The 17,271-nt window shown below is 72.3% G+C and overlaps 3 protein-coding genes across 3 annotated transcripts; 1 reads left to right on the top strand and 2 right to left on the bottom strand.

Moving 5' to 3' along the window:
• Positions 1–672: 672 nt before the first annotated feature.
• Positions 673–7,877, bottom strand: ARS17 (putative arylsulfatase; the record flags this gene model as incomplete). The annotated part of the gene is made up of 6 exons (XM_009038387.1): positions 673–1,653; positions 1,809–2,628; positions 3,966–4,450; positions 4,786–4,872; positions 5,296–5,308; positions 5,710–7,877. The coding sequence occupies 6 exons, from the start codon at positions 7,875–7,877 to the stop codon at positions 673–675; spliced, it is 4,554 nt and encodes a 1,517-aa protein (XP_009036635.1).
• A 672-nt stretch (positions 7,878–8,549) lies between these two features.
• Positions 8,550–10,506, top strand: AURANDRAFT_71595 (hypothetical protein; the record flags this gene model as incomplete). The annotated part of the gene is made up of 2 exons (XM_009038426.1): positions 8,550–9,507; positions 10,194–10,506. Coding segments are annotated over 2 exons (1,271 nt in total), but the record flags the coding sequence as incomplete, so codon positions are not given.
• Positions 10,507–16,629: 6,123 nt separating this feature from the next.
• AURANDRAFT_6651 (hypothetical protein) lies at positions 16,630–17,269 on the bottom strand (the record flags this gene model as incomplete). The annotated part of the gene is made up of 3 exons (XM_009038210.1): positions 16,630–16,723; positions 16,755–17,041; positions 17,219–17,269. Coding segments are annotated over 3 exons (432 nt in total), but the record flags the coding sequence as incomplete, so codon positions are not given.
• Positions 17,270–17,271: the final 2 nt, after the last annotated feature.

Below are 17,271 nucleotides of genomic sequence, written 5' to 3'. Positions count from 1 at the left end.
CACGTGTCCGTCGTGCTCGTCGGCGCGAGGCGCACGGGCAAGACGCTCATGGCCCAGACCTACGCCCACGGCGTCGCGGCGCTCCGGCCGCCGCCGACGTTGGGCGTCGAGCGCCACGTCGCGGCGATGCCGCGCGAGTTGGGGGGCAACGCGCGGCTCCCCGAGCTCCGGGTCTGGGACACGTCGGGCGACGCGCGCTTCGACGACGCGTCGTCGAATCTCGTGCGGGCGGCGAACGCGATCCTCGTGCTCTACGCGCGCGGCGACGCCGCGTCCTTCGAGTCCGCGGCGAATCGCCTGCTGCGGACAAAGGTGGAGTGCCCGCGCGGCGCGGTGGTCTGCCTCGTCGCGTCGACGCTGGGCCGCGACTCGGAGAACGTTTTAGCCGACGACCCGGACGACGACGACGCGCGCGACCTCGCGGCGTCGACGTCGGCCATGTTCCGCGTCTGCCGCGCGTCCGACCGCGCCGCCGTCGACGCGCTCCTCTCCGACGTGCTCCGCAAGGCGCTCCAGAAGCGCGAGGCGGCGCTGAGGAAGGGCGCGAAGCGGAGCGACGGCGACGACGACGACGCGGCCGCCGCGGCGACGCAGAAGGAGCTCCTGTGCTACGCCATCGCCCTCTTCGTGCTCCTCGTGCTCCAGTCGAATTAAGAGCGGCCCCGCGCGGTCCTAGACGACGCCGAGGGCCCGGACGGGGATGGACCGGGACGGGATCCAGTAGAGCCAGATCCACCCGAAGAAGGCCGGGTACAAAACAAAGAAGATGGCCTTGCGCAAAAGATCGAGCGCGGACGTCTGGCCGCTGTCGCGCGCCAGGGACTTGCGGCGCAGCGTCGCATACTTGGCTTCCGCGGGCTCCTCCGCGTCGCGACCCGCGGGGACCTCGAGCCAGCCGAGGTCGTGCGCGTCGAGCTCGAAGAGCGTCACGAACCAGTTGTCGATGTCCATGATGAACGACAGGCCCGCGAAGGTCGTCAGCACCTGGAGCATGTTCGCGGACCGCACGATGAGCACCGCGCCGAGCGCCGCGTTCGCCAAGCCGATCGCGCAGCCGATGACCGCGAGCAGGAACGCGCACGCGTTCGTGGACAGGCAGCCCGGGTGGGACGCGGCGTACTTCATGACCTTGTAGTCGCGCTTCGTGTCGCCCTGGAGGATCTTGATCGACACCATGACGAACGCGAGGCACCGGCCCTCCATCGAGAGGCCCGGCGCGTCGTCGGACGCGAGGCGCACGAAGTCGTAGTGCGCGCCCTTGCGCGAGAGGAAGCCGTGGAGGTGCAAAACGATGAGGGCCATGACCATGGCCTGGAGCGCGATGGCGCCGGAGCCGACGGCGACGCGCCACGGCCGCGCGGGGCGCGACGAGTAGATCTCCTGGAAGAGGACCTTGTAGGAGTCGCTCGCCTCGCTCGCCCAGTCCGCAGTCATCCACGCCGGCGCCCAGGGCGCGCAGCCGCGGTGGAAATGTGCGCCCAAGAACGTGAGCGACGCGGGCAGCGCAGCGAAGAGCAGATAGCACAGGAGGCAGTTGGCGTAGGCCCGCCCGACGAAGCCGAAGAGCGAGTCCTCCTGGTTGTAGTCGTCGGCTCGCGTCAGCGACCAGAGCGACGTCGACGTCGCGTTCCCGTAGGCATGCAGGAGCGCGGCCTCCGAGCTGTCTCCCATTGCCACGACTCGGATGATGTGGACAACTCGAGGTCTACGTTGTAGGTCAAGTTGAACTTGATGTCGTCGCGAAGCCGACGCGAAGCCGCGGTGCTCCAGTCGAATTAAAGGATCCTGGGTCCCCGCTAGCGGCCGACGGGCTGGGAATTCCGCGCGGAATTCCAGTTGAACGTGTCGCGGAAGCACCAGGAGTCGGCCCCGAGTGACTGCTGGAGGGGCTCGAGGAGCACCTGGTTGCGGCTCACGACGGCGCGGTGCTTCTGGGCCGCGTACTTGCCCGTCTTCCACGCGCGCGTCGCGGTCGTCTGGAACCAGTCCGGGCTGTCGGCGGACGTCGCGGTCTTCATTTTCGGCTGCTTCGGCGGGCGCCGCGTGCGCTTCACGAGGGTCGCGCCGCCAATATCAAAACCGTCGACGGCGGCGATGTGCGCGAAGGCGGGGAACTCGGCGGAGATGGACGTGCCGTGGACCTCGCGGCCGTAGCCGCCCGTCGCGGCCTTCAAGCCCGTCCACGGCGTCGTCGACACGCGGAGCCACGCGGGCGCGATGAGGTCCCGCCCCACGTAGAGCTCCTCGAGGGCCGTGACGCGGTGCTCGAACTCGTGGCGCCGCGCGCCGAAGGTCGCGCCGTCGACGCGGCGCGCGCCCGTCGCCGTCGCCGGGCGGCCGCTCGCCGCCGCCGCGCCCGGCGGCTCCGCGGCGGGCGCGCCGCGCGCGCTCCGCGTCGCGGCGGCCGACGCGGGCCGCCGGCCGCTGCCGAGGGCGCCCTCGCTCGCGCTGCGCCGGCCGCTCGCGAAGCCGGACCGCGCCGAGGCCGGCACGGCGGACTGGGGCCGCGGCGGCCGAGCGCTCGACGGCACGGGCGTCGGCGTCGCGCCGCCGCGGATGACCGCCGGGCTGCTCGTCGTGTTCGTCACGCCGCCCCCGGTCCGCGGCGTGCGGGCGGGCATGGTGGGGCTGCAACGCTTGAGGTGCGACAAAAGAGAGCGCCCACCCTCGGAGCTAACGCGGCCGAAGATGTGTAGTGGAAATGTTTGCGTTTGCGGGGCAACTCGCTTGACAAGCATGGGGCTTCCCGGCGCACGAGCGGCGCCCGAGCCAGCCTAGCGGGGCAAAGCATGGGGCTTCCCGGCGCCCGGGGCTTCCCGGCGCTGGCCTGCGTCGCGGCGGTCGCCGGCGGCGCGGCGCTCTACGCCCTCTCGACGCGGGCGCGGCGCAAGCGGCGGCGCGGCGTCGCGGGCACGCGCCGCTGCCGGAAGCACCGGCTGACGATCGAGTGCGCGGGCGGCGACCTCGCGCTCGACGTCTCCGTCGCGCCGGCCGTCGGGCGCCGCGCCGGCGACGCGCTCGTCGTCTACGTGCTCGACCCGGAGCCCGTGCTCTTCGGCGCCGCGGCCCTTTTTGTTTTTGGGCAGGCGGGCTACTTCGACGGCTGCTGCGGAGCCGAAGACCCGGAGGCGCGCTTCGCGCGCGTGCACGTCGTCGGCGTGGGCCACGCCGCGGAGGCCTTCCGCCTCACGGAGCGGGGCTTCGACCGGCTGCGCCTTCGGGATCTGCGGCGGACTGACTTCCCGCCCTTCGAACACCCGACCGTCGCGCCGGGCCGGAACCCGAACGCGCGCGCGGCGGCCTTCGCGGACGCGCTCGTCGACGTCGTCGCGCCGTTCGCGGAGCGCGACCTCCTCGGCTTGTCGCCCGGCGCGCCCGTGCGGCGCTGCGTCCTCGGCGCGTCCTACTCGGCGGTGCTCGCGCTCCAGGCCGTCCTGCGGCGGCCGCGCCACTTCGAAGACGCGGTTTTAGGAAGCCCGAGCGTCTGCTTCGACCCGGAGATCCTGGACGACGTGCGCGCGGCGAATTTCGCCGGGACGCGGTGCCTCGTCGTCCTCGGCGGCGACGAGGCCGCGGCGGCCGTCGGCAACGTGCACTCGGGCATGGCGCGCTACGCGACGGAGTTGTGCGCGGCGCTCCGGGCCGCGGGCGCGCCGAACGCGCCGCGCGTCGAGCTCGTCCCGGGCGAGGACCACACGTCCGTCAAGCTCGCGCTCGTCAGCAAGGGCCTCGCGTGGTTCGCGCGGAACGCGGCGCGCGCCGAGGCGCTCGCGGACCCCGGCGGCGGCGACGACTCGCCGACGGTCGCCTGGAGCCCGACGCTCCACAAGCTCGCGGCGCCGGCCGACGGCGACTCCGAGGAGGAGTCCGACAACTACGCGTTCTGGCCCCGGTATGCCACGGAGCGGCGCGCGGCGGCCGACGTCGCTCACGGCGACTCCTAAGGCGGCAATGAAACTTAGTACGGCGCCTCGTCGTCGTCGTCGTCGTCGTCGCCGTCCGCGGCGGCCGCGGCGGCCTCGTCCGCCGCCAACAGCCGCTCCTCGTGCGCGACGTCCACGCCGCCGTCCTCGACGGCCGTCGCGCGGCGTCGCTCGCCGGCCTTGCGCTCGAGCGTCGCCCGGATGGCGGCCTCGTCGACGGTCTCGCGCGGCGGCGCCTCGTCGTCGTAGCGCGGGTGGATCGAGGCGTTCGGCGACAATTGGAGCAGCCGCGTCTCGTGGCGCTGGCCCAGGACCTCGTGCTTCGACACGGAGAGCTTGAAGAGCTTCGTCGCATCGTGGCCTTTGCGCAGGAAGCCGCCGTCGCCGTGGGCCACGAGGCCCTCGGCCGCGGCGTACTTGGCTTCGTAGAGCTCGGCGGATTCGAGGCTCCCGAAGGCGCCGAGGACGCGCGCGCCGTGGTCCGTGACCTTCACCGCTTTGTGCGCGCCCTGGGCGACGGCGAGCTCCTGCACGACGTAGACGCAGAGGTGCCCGGGCATGGCGCGCGCGCGGCGCCGATCGGCTGCCCGAACGCTTCAGTTTTGGCTTCACGAATGCATCTTTGGGCAGCCCCTCATCGATCTGTGGCCACGGCGTTTAGAATCGCATCCTCCGAAAGCATGGGCGACTCGGAGGCCGCGCTCCTGCGCGCCTTCGGGAACGCGACGTCGACGTCGCTCTGGTCGCTGACGCGGGCCGACGACTACGACCAGGGGGAGTCGCTCTTCGGCTTCGTCGGGCGGGCCTACGTCAACTGCCTCCTGTGCTACCTGCTCTTCGCCGCGGTGCCCGCGTCGCTCACGTTTTTGGGCGCGTGGTTCCACCGCGGCCGCGCGCCCTGGGCGCCGGCGTGGATGAGCGCGGCCTGGGCGAGCGAGGCGAGCGACTCCTACAAGGTCCTCTTCCAGGAGATCTACAGCAGCCGCCCCGCGCGGCCGTGGCGCGTCGCCGTCGGCTCCGGCGCCATCGCGCTCCAGGCCATGGTCATGGGCCTCATCGTCTTCCACCTCCACGGCTTCTTCTCGCGCAAGGGCGCGCACTACGACTTCGTGCGCCTCGCGTCCGACGACGCGCCCGGCCTCTCGATGGAGGGCCGGTGCCTCGCGTTCGTCATGGTGTCCATCAAGATCCTCCAGGGCGACACGAAGCGCGACTACAAGGTCATGAAGTACGCCGCGTCCCACCCGGGCCGCCTGTCCACGAACGCGTGCGCGTTCCTGCTCGCGGTCATCGGCTGCGCGATCGGCCTCGCGAACGCGGCGCTCGGCGCGGTGCTCATCGTGCGGTCCGCGAACGTGCTCCAGGTGCTGACGTCCTTCGCGGGCCTGTCGTTCATCATGGACATCGACAACTGGTTCGTGACGCTCTTCGAGCTCGACGCGCACGACCTCGGCTGGCTCGAGGTCCCCGCGGCGGCGCGCGACGCAGAGGAGCCCGCGGACGCCAAGTACGCGACGCTGCGCCGCGCGTCCCTGGGCCACGACAGCGGCCGGGCGTCCTCGCTCGGCCTCCTGCGCAAGGCCATCTTCTGGGTGTTGTACCCGGCCTTCTTCGGGTGGATCTGGCTCTACTGGATCCCGTCCCGGTCCATCCCCACGAAGCAGGACCCCGTCTAGCAAAAGGCCCCGAGACCACACGCGAGGTTCGAAACGGACCTGCAGCGTAGATCATCCTCGCATAACGCTATTAGGACAGCCGCCGCCGCTTTCGCGCGCGGAGCGGGGACTCGCCGCCTTCCGCGGGCGCCTCCGGGGGCATGAAGCGCGCGAGCTCGTGGTCGCCGACGTCGGCGCAGTTGGCCGACAGCGGCGGCGGCGCGTCCTCGACCTTCCACCAGGGCCCGACGAAGCCGTCGCGCTTGAAGAAGTCGGCCGCGGCGTCGGAGTCGTCGCGCCACTCGCACGGCGCCATGTTCGCCCGGTGCTCCAGGAGCCGCGCCTGCAGCAGCTCGACGACGTCCGGGTGGTCCGACGCCAGGTTGTTCTGCTCCGAGGCGTCGTCCAAGACGCGGAAGAGGTAGGAGTGGGGGCTCGAGACCTCGAATTTCGAGTTCGCGTCCAATACTAAAACGCCCGCGTCGCGCCGGTTCGCGGACGCGGCGTCGAGCACCTCCAGTTTCACCTCGGCGTCGCGCGTCCTCGGCGTCTTGTACCAGCCCAGGTCGCCGGAATTGGCGATGTACTTCCAGCCGAGCGCGTAGATCGCCGCGACGTCGTAATTTAAAGGCGCGGAGGTGAACGCGAGCGACCCGTCGAGGTAGTCGATGTTCAGCAGCATCTCCTCGCGCGGCGGCGTCGCGTTGACGTCGTCCTTGCGCCCCGTCGCCGCGAGGGCGAGCCACTGGTCCACGCCGTCGAGGCCCGACGAGGAGACGGGGTGCGCCGCGAAGTGCGTCTCCAGCGCGGCGGCCGCCGCGGATTTGGGCGCCGCGGGCTTCTTCGCCGGCGGCGGCGCGGCCTTGGTCGCGGCCGCGGGCTTCGTCGTCTCCTTCTTCTTCGCCGCCTTCGTCGCCGTCGTCGCCTTCTTCTCCTTCTTGGCCTTCTTGCCCTTTTTGGCCTTCTTCGTCTTCGTCTCCGCGGCCGCGTCCTCGTCCGCGGGCTTCTCGACGTAGAGCGACGCGTCGGCCAGCGGCGGCGCCCCCAGCAGCCCGTTGAGCAGCGTCGGCACCCAGTCCGTGACGTGGAAGGGGTGATCGTAGGTCGCGCCGCGCGGGAGGTACTTCGGCGCTCTCACGAACGCCGGCACGCGGACGCCGCCCTCGAACAAATAGCCCTTGGACCCGCGCAGGGGCGCGTTCGAGCCGCCGTGCTCCGGGTTCGCGCCGTTGTCGCTCGCGAAGATGAGGATCGAGTTCGCGTCCATGCGCGCCTCCTCGAGCGCGGCGACGACGTTGCCCACCGCGTCGTCGACGAGGCGGAGCGCGGCCGCGAACTTGCGCCGGTTGCCGTTGGTCACGTTCAGCAGGTCCGGGTGGGTCTCGTAGGTGTCCTCGGGCGCCCAGACCGGCGCGTGGACGGCGTTGAAGGAGAGGAGCAGGAATAAAGGTTTCTCCGCCGCGTCGGCTCGCTTCGAGTGCGCGTCGATCAATTCCTCGGCCTTGCGCCCGAAGAGCTGCGTCGAGTAGGACCCGAACAAGTCCTCGACGCGGTCGTTGTTCTCCCGCAGGTCGAAGTAGCAGCCGTGCTCCGCCGTCACGGCTTTGAGGGAATCGTAGTCGCCGACCTCGAAGCCGCGGTACAAGACGTCCCCCGGCAGCTTGCAGTCCATGGCGTCGATGTGCGTCGCGTAGTACTGGGCCCCGTCCAAACCGCCGAAAAACGAATCGAAGCCCCGCGCCGTCGGCAGGCGCTCCGCCGAGAAGTGGCCCAGGTGCCACTTGCCCACCAAGTGCGACCGGTAGCCGAGTTTCGCCAAATGCTGCGGAAGGATGGAAAACTTCGAGGGCAGGCCCCAGGGCTGCTCGGGGAAGACCTGGCCGTGCTGGAGGCCGAGCCGGTGGGGGCTCAGGCCCGTGAGCAGCGCGCCCCGCGCCGGCGTGCAGGAGAAGGCGCTGTAGTAGCGCGAGAGCGTCACGCCCTCCTTTGCGAGCGCGTCGATGTGCGGCGTCGCCACGGCGCCGTCGGCGTTGCCGTAGCCGACGTCGTCGAAGCCCAGGTCGTCCATCAACGCGAAGACGACGTGCGGGTAGGACGCCGCGTCCGAACCCAGGTCCCGGTCGTCGCCGCGCGGGCTCCGCGCGGGCAGCGCCGCCTCCTCGACCGCCGCCAGCGCCGACGCCGCCAGCGCGGCCGGGTCGGCCCCGCGGCGCAGGACCACGAGCGCACACGTCGCGGCGGCGGCGACCGCGAGGGCCCCGGCGCGCCGCGGCGCCGCGGGCCGCCGCGGCGCCAGCATCGCGCCGTGGATGTACTCCAATTAGAGGGCCGCCGGGGCAGCTCTACCGGCGTCCGACGACCATACGTTTTCATTGAGGTACACGATGGTGCGAACGGTCTGAGAACTCAGGAATTCTCGAAATATATGACCAGTGGTGCCCCGGGGACTATTAGATCTCGAATATATGTCACATGTTTACCCATGGGTCATCGGATAGCTGTTCTAGGCCTTAGAAGTGGCTGGGGGCTGCCCCCTGGGCGCTGGTGTTGCCAGAGGGGCCGCGACGTTGAAGTTCGCCGATTGGAACAAAGCTCCGGGGCATTTTAGAAAGTGCCCAAAGACGGCGGGAGATGCGAGAAGACGGCCGTGCCTTCGAGTTGAACCGGGGACGTTGGTCCTTGCAAACCACTGAAATCGTTGCCTTCAGCTCTATGAGATGCAAACGTCTCTGAAATTCACGAGTCACACTAAGTCTTTCGTTCGCAAAGCGAACCCCACTTTGGTAGAACGCAGCCCGATGCACAAGTGCTCGGCGAGTTGACGCGCGAGGCGCGCGGCATTGGACGCGTTTTGAGCGCGCCGCCCGACGGTCCCGCCCTCGCCCGGCGCCCGGACGACCGCGCGCGCGACCGCCTGGCACTGGCGCGCCCCCCGGGCTGCCCCTAGTTTCGGGCAGCCCTGCGCGGCGCGATGCGACCCTACGGCGCCCCGGGCGGCGACCCCGGCGCCGCGCCCCCGGCGCCGGGCATGCGGCCGCACGCGCAGCCCTGGTCCGGCCCCGAGGAGCCGCCCTTCGCCGACCAGTTCTCCGCCCTGTCGCTCGCGTCGAGTTGGCGGCCGACGGCGGCGGCGGCGCCGCCGCCGCCGCGGCCCGCGCCGGCGGCGGACGTCTGGCGCGCGCCGCCGGCGGCGCACGCGCCGCCGCCGCCCCTGGGCCTCCTCGCGCCGTCCGTGCTCGAGCGGGCCGCCGCCGACGACCCCCGGGACTTTTACGGTTCTTTCGCGCCGCCCGCGGCGGCCGCGGCGCCCCAGCCCGGCGGCGGCGGCGGCGGCGGCGCGCTCAGCGGCGAGGAGGCGTCGCTCGCCGCCTACGTCACGGGCCTGCCCGTGGCCATGCGGCCCTGGGAGCTCGCGGCGGCCTTCCGCGACTGCGGCGCGGCCCGCGCGGAGCTGCTGCCCATCAAGTTCCCGGGCAAGGGCACGCGCAGCGGCCTCGTCGTCTTCGCGACGCCCGAGGGCATCCAGGCCGCCCTCGCGCGGTCCCCGCTCAGCGTCGCCGGCGCGAAGCTCGTCTGCCGCCGCTTCGGCGGCGGGAGGCCCGCGGCGGGCGGCGCGACGATCTCCCGCGACGAGCGCCAGGCGCTGAGCCGCCAGGGCGTCCTCATCTTCGTCGGCTCCATCCCGACGAACGCGACGGACGTCGAGGTCAAGGCCGCCTTCGGCGTCTTCGGCAACGTCGTCCGCTGCTGGTCGTTCCTCACGACGTCCGGCCAGCAGGACCTCCTCTGCGCCTTCGTCGTCTTCGCGGACGTGGCCTCGGCGAATCGCGCCGTCGACAGCCACCGCGCCGGCGGCCGCGTGGCCATCGGCGGGCGCTTCGTCGTCATCGAGCGCCCCTCGGGCTCCGAGGCGCCCGGCGCGGGCCGCGGTGGCGCCGGCGCGCGGCACGACGACCGCTTCCTCCCCTGGCGCCTACGCCGCGCCGGTTTTTGTGTCTTTCGACGTGCCGTCCGCGGGCGCCTCCGTTTTCGACGCGGGCGCTTCGGCCCCGCGTCGCGACCCCGGCGAGAGCCGTCGACCCGTCCGAAACGTCGACGGGAGCTCGAGCGTTGGTCGGGGCGCCCCATCGATGCCGGCGCAGGCTCCGCACGCTCGACGTCTCGGAGGATATCGTCCACCTCTTTGCCGTGTCGCGCGTCACCTTCGAGCAGGTCCCGCGCGCGGGCGTCGCCGCGGGTGATTCGTTCGACGCGGGCACGCCGCGCGCGCGCGTTCCGAGAAAACGCATCCAGAGCGCTCCGAGACATTGATCGCTCGTCCACGAATCGGCCGAAATGGGCGACGCGCGGCCGAGCGCGGCGCCGTCGACGTCGGGCACGTTCGCAGGTCCGGCGCATGTCCGTCGTCGACCTCGGCGACCTCCAGGGCAGGAAAAGGGTGATTCAACGTCGCTTCAACGTGAGTGTTCCGCGCGCGCGCGTTTCGGAAACAGCACCCGCGCTTCGAGAGCGCTCCGAGAGATGATCGCTCGTCCAAAAATCAGCCGAAACGAGCGGAAAACGACCGAGATAGGAGCCTTTGAAGTTGGGAATTTCGCACCCTTGTGCTGCCCAGGCGACCTCGGCGTGCCCTACGACGCCGCGGATCGCGTCGTCCGCGCCGCCGCGTCGACGCCGTCCCTCGAGCCGCAGACGGCGCGGGGGATCCACCCGGCGACGTGCTGCCCCCTCACGGGCCGGGTCATGCGCGACCCCGTCGTCGCCGCGTGCGGCAACTCCTTCGAGCTCGAGGCCATCGCCCACTGGCTCGCGCGCAACGAGACGTCGCCGGTCACGCAGGAGAAGCTCGCGTCCAAGCTCCTCTTCCCCAACGCGGCGCTGCGCAGCATCATCCGCGCGGGCCATCGGCCCTAGAGTCCGCGCGCCGCGTCGACCTCATCTTTCTCGCCTTGTTCTTCTCGCTCCGTCCCGCACATCCGGGAAAAAACCTGTTCGCCGCCGCCGCCGCCCGCCTTCCCGCACCGGCCGGCGCCGGTCGGCGGCGACTCCAAAGTCGCGCCCCGTCGGCGCGCGTCCCGATCGCCGCCGCTTCCGGCGGCGCGACCCACGCGACGCGCCGCTCGACCTCTTTAAATCGCGCTCGATCTCTACTCGTCGCGCTCCCAGGGCGCGTCGTCGCCGTCGTCGCCGTCGTCGTCGGAGCCGAGGCAGCCGCGCTCGTCGACGGCCGCGCGCCGCGCGTCGAGCCCCGCGAGGAGCGGCGCCCCGAAGCGGCGCAGCGCCGCGTCCCGCGCGGCGGCGTGGCTCCGCAGGAGCGCGGCCCGCGGCGCGCCGGCCGCGGCCGCGCGCGCCGCGCGAGCGATCGCGGCGGCGTAGACGAACGGCGCGACGTCGCGGAGGCGCGGCGACGCGGCGAACCATGCCGCGGCGGCGTCGTGGCTCTCGAAGTGCCGCGGCGGCGGCGGCGCCGGCGCGCCGGCGGCGGCGCTCCGGAACCAGAAGCTGCACGCGTAGCGGAACGCGCCGGCCCGCCGCCAGGGCTCGACGGCGTGGAGCACGCGGTCGCTCCGCAGGAGCACGAGGCGGTTCTTGCGCGGCGCGACGCGCCGCGGCCGCCGCAGGAACGGGTAGAGCGCGAGGCGCCCGCCGTCGTCGTCCGAGCGGAACGCGTCGGACACGTAGAGCACGGCCGTGAGCCCGCGCTTCGAGGGCGGGCCGTAGTTGTCGAAGTGGGCCGGCAGCCCGCCGCCGGCCGCCTGCCGCCCGAGCTTGGCCGCGACGTGGCCGTCGAGGCCGAGCGCGGGCGCGGCCGCGCGCGCGTCCGCCGCGACGGCGTCGCCGAACGCGCGGAGCCGCCGGACGAGGCGCGTCGGTGCGGCCCAGTCGTCGACGAGCCACTCGGCGACGCGCGGCTCCGCGTGCCTCTCGCCGTCGTCGGAGCGGAAGGCGTAGGCCTCGTAGGCCGCGCGCGGCGCGTCCTCCGCGAGCTCCGCGAGCGCCGCGGCTCCGAGCACGCCGTCGACGACGGCGTAGCCCGCGGGGCCCGCGCAGGCCGCCGCCGCGCGCCGCACGGCCGCGCCGTCGTACCACGGGGCCGCCGCTGCGGAGGTATCGACGTCGGCGACGTCCGCGTCCGAGGCGTCGGAGGCCTCGGCGACGACGATGTCCGCGTCCGAGGCCGAGTCGTTGGACGCCGGCGTCGCGCGCACGTCGACGGCCGCGACGGCGACGTCCGCGTCCGAGTCCGAGGCCTCGGCGACGACGATGTCCGCGTCGGAGTCCGACTCGTCGGACGCTGCCGCCGCTCGCACGACGGCGGCCATGGCACCACTAAAAGGGCTCCATCGTGCCGCCTTTTTAGAGTTAGGCAAACTTAAACAACATTACCCCCGGCCGTCGCCGCCGCCGCGGCCGCGGAGGCGTCGGCGTGTCGCGCGCCGCGTCGTCCCGTCGCCCGGCCGTTTGAGCGCGGCGAAGACCGCGTCCCCGAAGGCGTCGTAGCCGGGCCGCGCGAGGTGGATGCCGTCCTCGTCCCAGAGGCCGTCCCGGTCGCCGCGGCCGCAGGTCCGGCACGTGAGCGCGTCGAGGTCCACGCGGTCGCGGCCCGGCAGCTTCGCGTTGACCGCGGCCCGCGTCTTCGCGGGGCCGGGCCACCGGTCGCGCGCGAGCTCCGGCAGCGTCACGGAGAGCACGCGCGCGCCCGGGCAGGAGCGCGCCACGGCCGCGCGGAGCTGCGCGACGTGGTCCAGGATGGACGCGGCCGCGTCGCCGCCGAGGTTGTTCGTGCCCGCTAACACGACGACGGCGTCGAAGCACCGGGACGCGAGCAGCGCGCGGAGGCGCGGCACCATGTGGTCCACGCGCTCGCCGGAGACGCCCGCCTCGACGAGCGTGACCCGCTCCCGATGGGCCGCGTCGCAGGGCGCCGCGGCGCGCGACCCGGCCGGAACCTCCGCCGGCGGCGACGTGAGGAACTCGAACGCGACGGTAACGTTCTCCTCCGCGTAGCGCTCGCCGAGCCGCAGCGCGTAGGGGTAGAAGCAGGCGCGCTTGTCGAAGGCTTTGGGGCTCGGCGCGGGCCGCGCGCGGACGTCGCCGCGCTTGTCCCGGTAGGGCGTCGGGGGAGGGTTCGCGTGGGCCCGGCGGAAGCAGCCGTTGCCGAGCAGGCCCTCCGTCAAGCTGTCGCCGAAGAGCAAGACCGACGTGGATCGCTCGCAGCCGGCGGCGGAGCCGGCGGCGGAGCCGGCGGCGGCCGGCGCTGCCAGCGACAGGAGCGCGAGGATGAGCTGCCACAGGCCGCCCATTGCTCTCGGTTTGGGTCAATATAGGAGCACCTCCCAATTGGCACCTCCCTGGAGGTCCGGCCCGTGCACCTTGGGGGAAGCCTATGGAAGTCGCCCCAGGTGAGGCAGCCCTAGCGACGCATGACTAGCGCGGCGGAGGATCCCTGCGGTCCGCGCGGCGCGAGCCGCCCTGGGCCTGCGACGTGACGGACCCGGAGGAGGCGAGCGAGCCCGCCATGCTGGGCCTGAGTTCGACGTCCTTCGTCACCTACAAAGTTAAGACAAGTCCCTACGGCGTCGTGCGACGGCGCTACTCCGACTTCGCGCTCCTCCGCGAGTCGCTGAAGCGCCGCTACGCCGCCGCGGTGCTGCCGCTGCTGCCGCCGGCGCAGTACACGGGGCTCCTCGACGCGGGCCTCAAGTGCCGCCGCGCCGCGCACCTCCGCCGCTTCCTCTCCGCGCTCGGCGAGGACCCCGTGCTCCGGCGCGACGCGCTCCTGCGGCTTTTCGTGTCCTGCGCGTTCTGGGAGGACCTGCGGAAGAGCGCCGACGACGTCGAGGCCGCGGCCGCGCGCATGGATCCCGCGACCGAATTTCCCTGCGACGCGGAGCGCGCGTGGGCCGACCTCCTCGCCGCCTACGCGGCCTGCGACAACGCCCGGGAGGGGGGCGTGGACGCGGAGGCCATCGTCGCCTGCGTCGAGGCGCGCGACGCGCGGCACGCGCGCGCGGCCGCGGCGCTCCGGAGCTACGCGGCGCGATGCCGCGAGGCCGTCGCGGCCGGCGGCGAGCTCGCGGCCGCGCTGCGCGACCTCGAGCCCGACGACGACCTCCTCGCGGCCGCGGCCGCGGACGCGTCCGCGCGGGCCGTCGCCGTCTGCTCCCCCCGCGACCTCGCCGCGCCGCCGGCCGCGGCCGCGGCCGCCGCGGCCGCGGCCGCCGTCGGCGCGCCCGTCTTCGGCGCGCTCGCGGACGCGGCGGACGCCGTCGTCGTCGGGCTCGAGTACGAGAAGGACGCCGCGCGGCGCGCGGCGCTCGACGCGCTCCAGGAGCTCCGGGATCGGAAACCGCCGCCGCCGGGCGACGCGCCGGCCGACGCGGACGGCGCGCGCGTCGCCGCGGCCTGGGGCACGACGCGGTCGCCGGCGCTGTTGCGCCTCGCGGCGGCCCAGAAGGCGGCCGTCCGGGCCGCGCTCGGCGGGCTCGTCGACGCGCTCGGAAAGACCGCCGCGGACCTCGCGGCCGCGGCGGACGCCGCGCGGCCCGTCTTCGAAACACGACCGCCGGTCGACGACGCGCCGGTATCGGTCGACGCCGCGGCGCCGCCCGCGTACGCGCCGTCCGCGCCGCGCGCGTCCGGCGCCGCGCCCGCGGCGTCCGCGCCGCCGCCCGGCGACTCGGACGACGACAACCCGTTCGGCTCTTAAGCGCGCGCGAAAACAAGCCTAGTGGTCGACGTCGCACTCGATCTCGCCCTGGAGGTCCAGGAGCGCGCGGTCCAGGTCCGCGGAGATCTTGGACATGGTCCGCATGAGCCGCGCGGTCTTGCCGCCGGCCGTCGAGATGCGGTGGAAGACGGAGCGGCGCGAGACGGCGTAGTTGATGGTGCCGCCGGCGCCGTCGATGGCGCCGGCGTAGCCCCGGTGCGTCGGCGCGCCCGTGTCCAGGTCGACGCCGTTGTCCTCGTCCTTGAGCACGTCGGGCGACTCGTAGTCGCCCTCGGCGCCCGGCATGAAGGCCGCGGAGATGCCCAGGTCCACGGACGAGTTCGCGTGGAAGGGGAACGCCTTGTTGCAGCGCGCGTCCGGGTAGTACATGCAGGCCAGCGTCGCCTGCGCGGCGAAGACGAGGAAGAGCTCGATGTTCAACACGACGACCGCGCGCTCGTTGTCCTTGAGGAACGCGGCGACGACGATGGACACGGGCTTGGCGACGAGCCAGAGCGTGAAGAAGGCGTTGAACTTCTGGTAGAAGCCGAGCTTGTTCTTGTAGTGTTTTTTCGTCGTGGACGCGGCGTACCAGAACCACACGCACACTAAAGCCCGCAGCGACACGAGGACGAAGCCCGGCGGCGACTCGTAGTGGTAGGCCGACGTCGCCGGGTTGAAGACGTGGAGCCGCCAGAGCTCGAGGCTCACCGTCGTCCACGTCAGCACGGTAACGTAGAGCGCGACGCGCACGCGCCCGTTCGCGCTCAGCTTCCGCCGCACGATGGTCCAGCCCTTGGCCAGCAATACAACCAGCAACACGAGCAGCAGGTCCGCGCCGTGCCAGAGGAAGCGCGCCGTCTGGAGGCACTCCGGCGCGCCCACGCCGTCCCGGCTGAAGACGGTGAAGTGGATCGTGCCCAACGCGCAGCCCAGCGTCTGCACGAAGATGGACCAGACGAGGACGGCGACCGTGTGGTGGAACTTGCGCCGCCGCTTGAGGCGCTCCCGCAGGTGGAGGCACCACAGGCTCAGCGCGACGTTGGCCACCGTGTACGCGATCAGCGTCTCGACGGTCCCGAGGTCGTCCGCGGAGAACTCCTTGTCGTTGTTCTCGGAGCCGTTCGTGAAGTGGAAGGTGTAGTCCAACACCAGCGGGCCCTGGCAGTTGTGGTAGCCCGTCTCGCTCGTGCAGCTGTCGGCGCAGTTCGCGAAGACGACGAAGAACCACGTGTTCGTCTTCGACCGGAGGTACGCCTGTCCTCTAGATTTCAGCACGCGGTTCAGATCGTCGGGCTCGACGGACTGGACGAAGGCGGACGGTTTGGACAAGTCAATAGCCACGGTGGCCTTGGCCTTGCGCTCGGAGCAGGACTCGTCGCCCTTGTAGACGTCGATGAAGTCGTCGAAGCCGTCGTAGTAGAGCAGAATCGCGGGCGTCGCGCCCGTCGGAAAGTCGACCTTGAACTTGAAATACCCGTAGTTGTTCTTGTCGTTGTTCGTCGGCGTCTCCACGCGGTCCGGCGTCGGCACGAAGCAGAACCGGTTCACGAAGTGCCAGGGCGACAGCGTGTCGAGCTCCGCGTTCTCGACCTACAGAGCGGGGGCGGCCATGGCGGCGCGCGGGTCGCGCCGGGCGGGCGGGGGCGCACCTTGAGCGCGGTCGCCGCCGCGGCGACGAGGGCGAGGACCCACCGCCGCCGGGCCATGGCCGACGCGACGCGTCCGGGCAGCCCACCTTCCCCGGCTCCAAACCACGGGCAACCGTCGGCAACGAAATCGGTGAAGCCCGACGTGAAGCCCGTGGGGCACGAGGTTTTTCACGAGGCTTTTTCACGAGGCTAGCATGCGCACGGGACGCCTCGCGCTTTTTGAAACCTCGCGCTCGGGGCTCGTTACAGAGGAAGGGCGCGGCGGCGGCGGCGCGGCGCGACGCAGATGCGGCCGGGGGCGGCGCGGCGGGGCGCCCCGCCGCGCGGAGGTGTGTGCACGGGCGGGCGGCGCGCGGCCGCGCGCCCAGGGGACCGGCCTCTCGGCCTCTCACGCGGGACAACATCGTCGTTTCTTCTTGTCGCCGAGGCCCTCGAGGGTGACCGCCTGGCTCGCGAGCGCGTCCGCCTGGGCCGCGAAAGGGTGCGCGATTCCCAACTTCTCTCTCGGTCGTTTTCCACTCGTTTCGGCTGATTTCTGGACGAGCGACCATCTCTCGGAGCGCTCTCGAAGCGTGGATCCTTTCTCTGGAACGCGCGCGCGCGGAACACTCAAGTTGAAGCGACGTCGAATCACCCTTTCGCGCGGCCCGGGCGTCCGCGGCGCGCGCGTCCGCCTCGGACTGCGCTAAAATCGCGTCCTTCGTCTCCCGCGCGATGGCCGTGTAGCACTCGTCGACGGCGCAGTTCTCCTTGGCCGACGTCTCGAAGAAGGCGACGCCGTACCTAAGACGGGGCGCCGCGGTCGCCGCGGGACGTCCGGCGGCGGGGGCGCGGCGGGCCGCGCTGCTTCGCGAGGGCCTCGCCCTCGGACGTGGAGACGACGCGCTCGGAGCGCCGGTCGCACTTGTTGCCGACAAGGATCAGGCGCACGCGCTCGTCGGCGTTCTCCCGGATCTGGTGGACCCAGTGCTGGATGTTCTCGAAGCTGTCGCGCTCCGTGACGTCGTAGACCAGGACGATGCCGTGCGCGCCCTTGAAGTACGAGACCGTGATCGTGCGGAACCGCTCCTGCCCCGCGGTGTCCCAGATCTGGAGCTTCACCTAGAACGTTCGAGGGTGAGCGCCGCCGTTGTTCTCCCGTCTTCTTCCGGGACGCCGCGTCCGCGCCCGCAGGCCGTCGAGCTCGACCTGCGCGGGGCGGCCGTCAAGGCGCGCGGGGGCGCCGTGGCGGCGCGCGCGCGCGTCGGGGCCGGCGGCGGGAAGAGAGGAGCGCCGCACCTCCTTGATCTTGAAGTCGATGCCAATGGTCGTGATGAAGGTCGGCGAGAAGC

Source organism: Aureococcus anophagefferens, assembly GCF_000186865.1.
Source record: "Aureococcus anophagefferens unplaced genomic scaffold AURANscaffold_8, whole genome shotgun sequence".
Lineage (NCBI taxonomy): Eukaryota > Pelagophyceae > Pelagomonadales > Pelagomonadaceae > Aureococcus > Aureococcus anophagefferens.
Note: the sequence above shows the minus strand (reverse complement) of the source record. Positions and strands in the feature narration are given on the sequence as shown.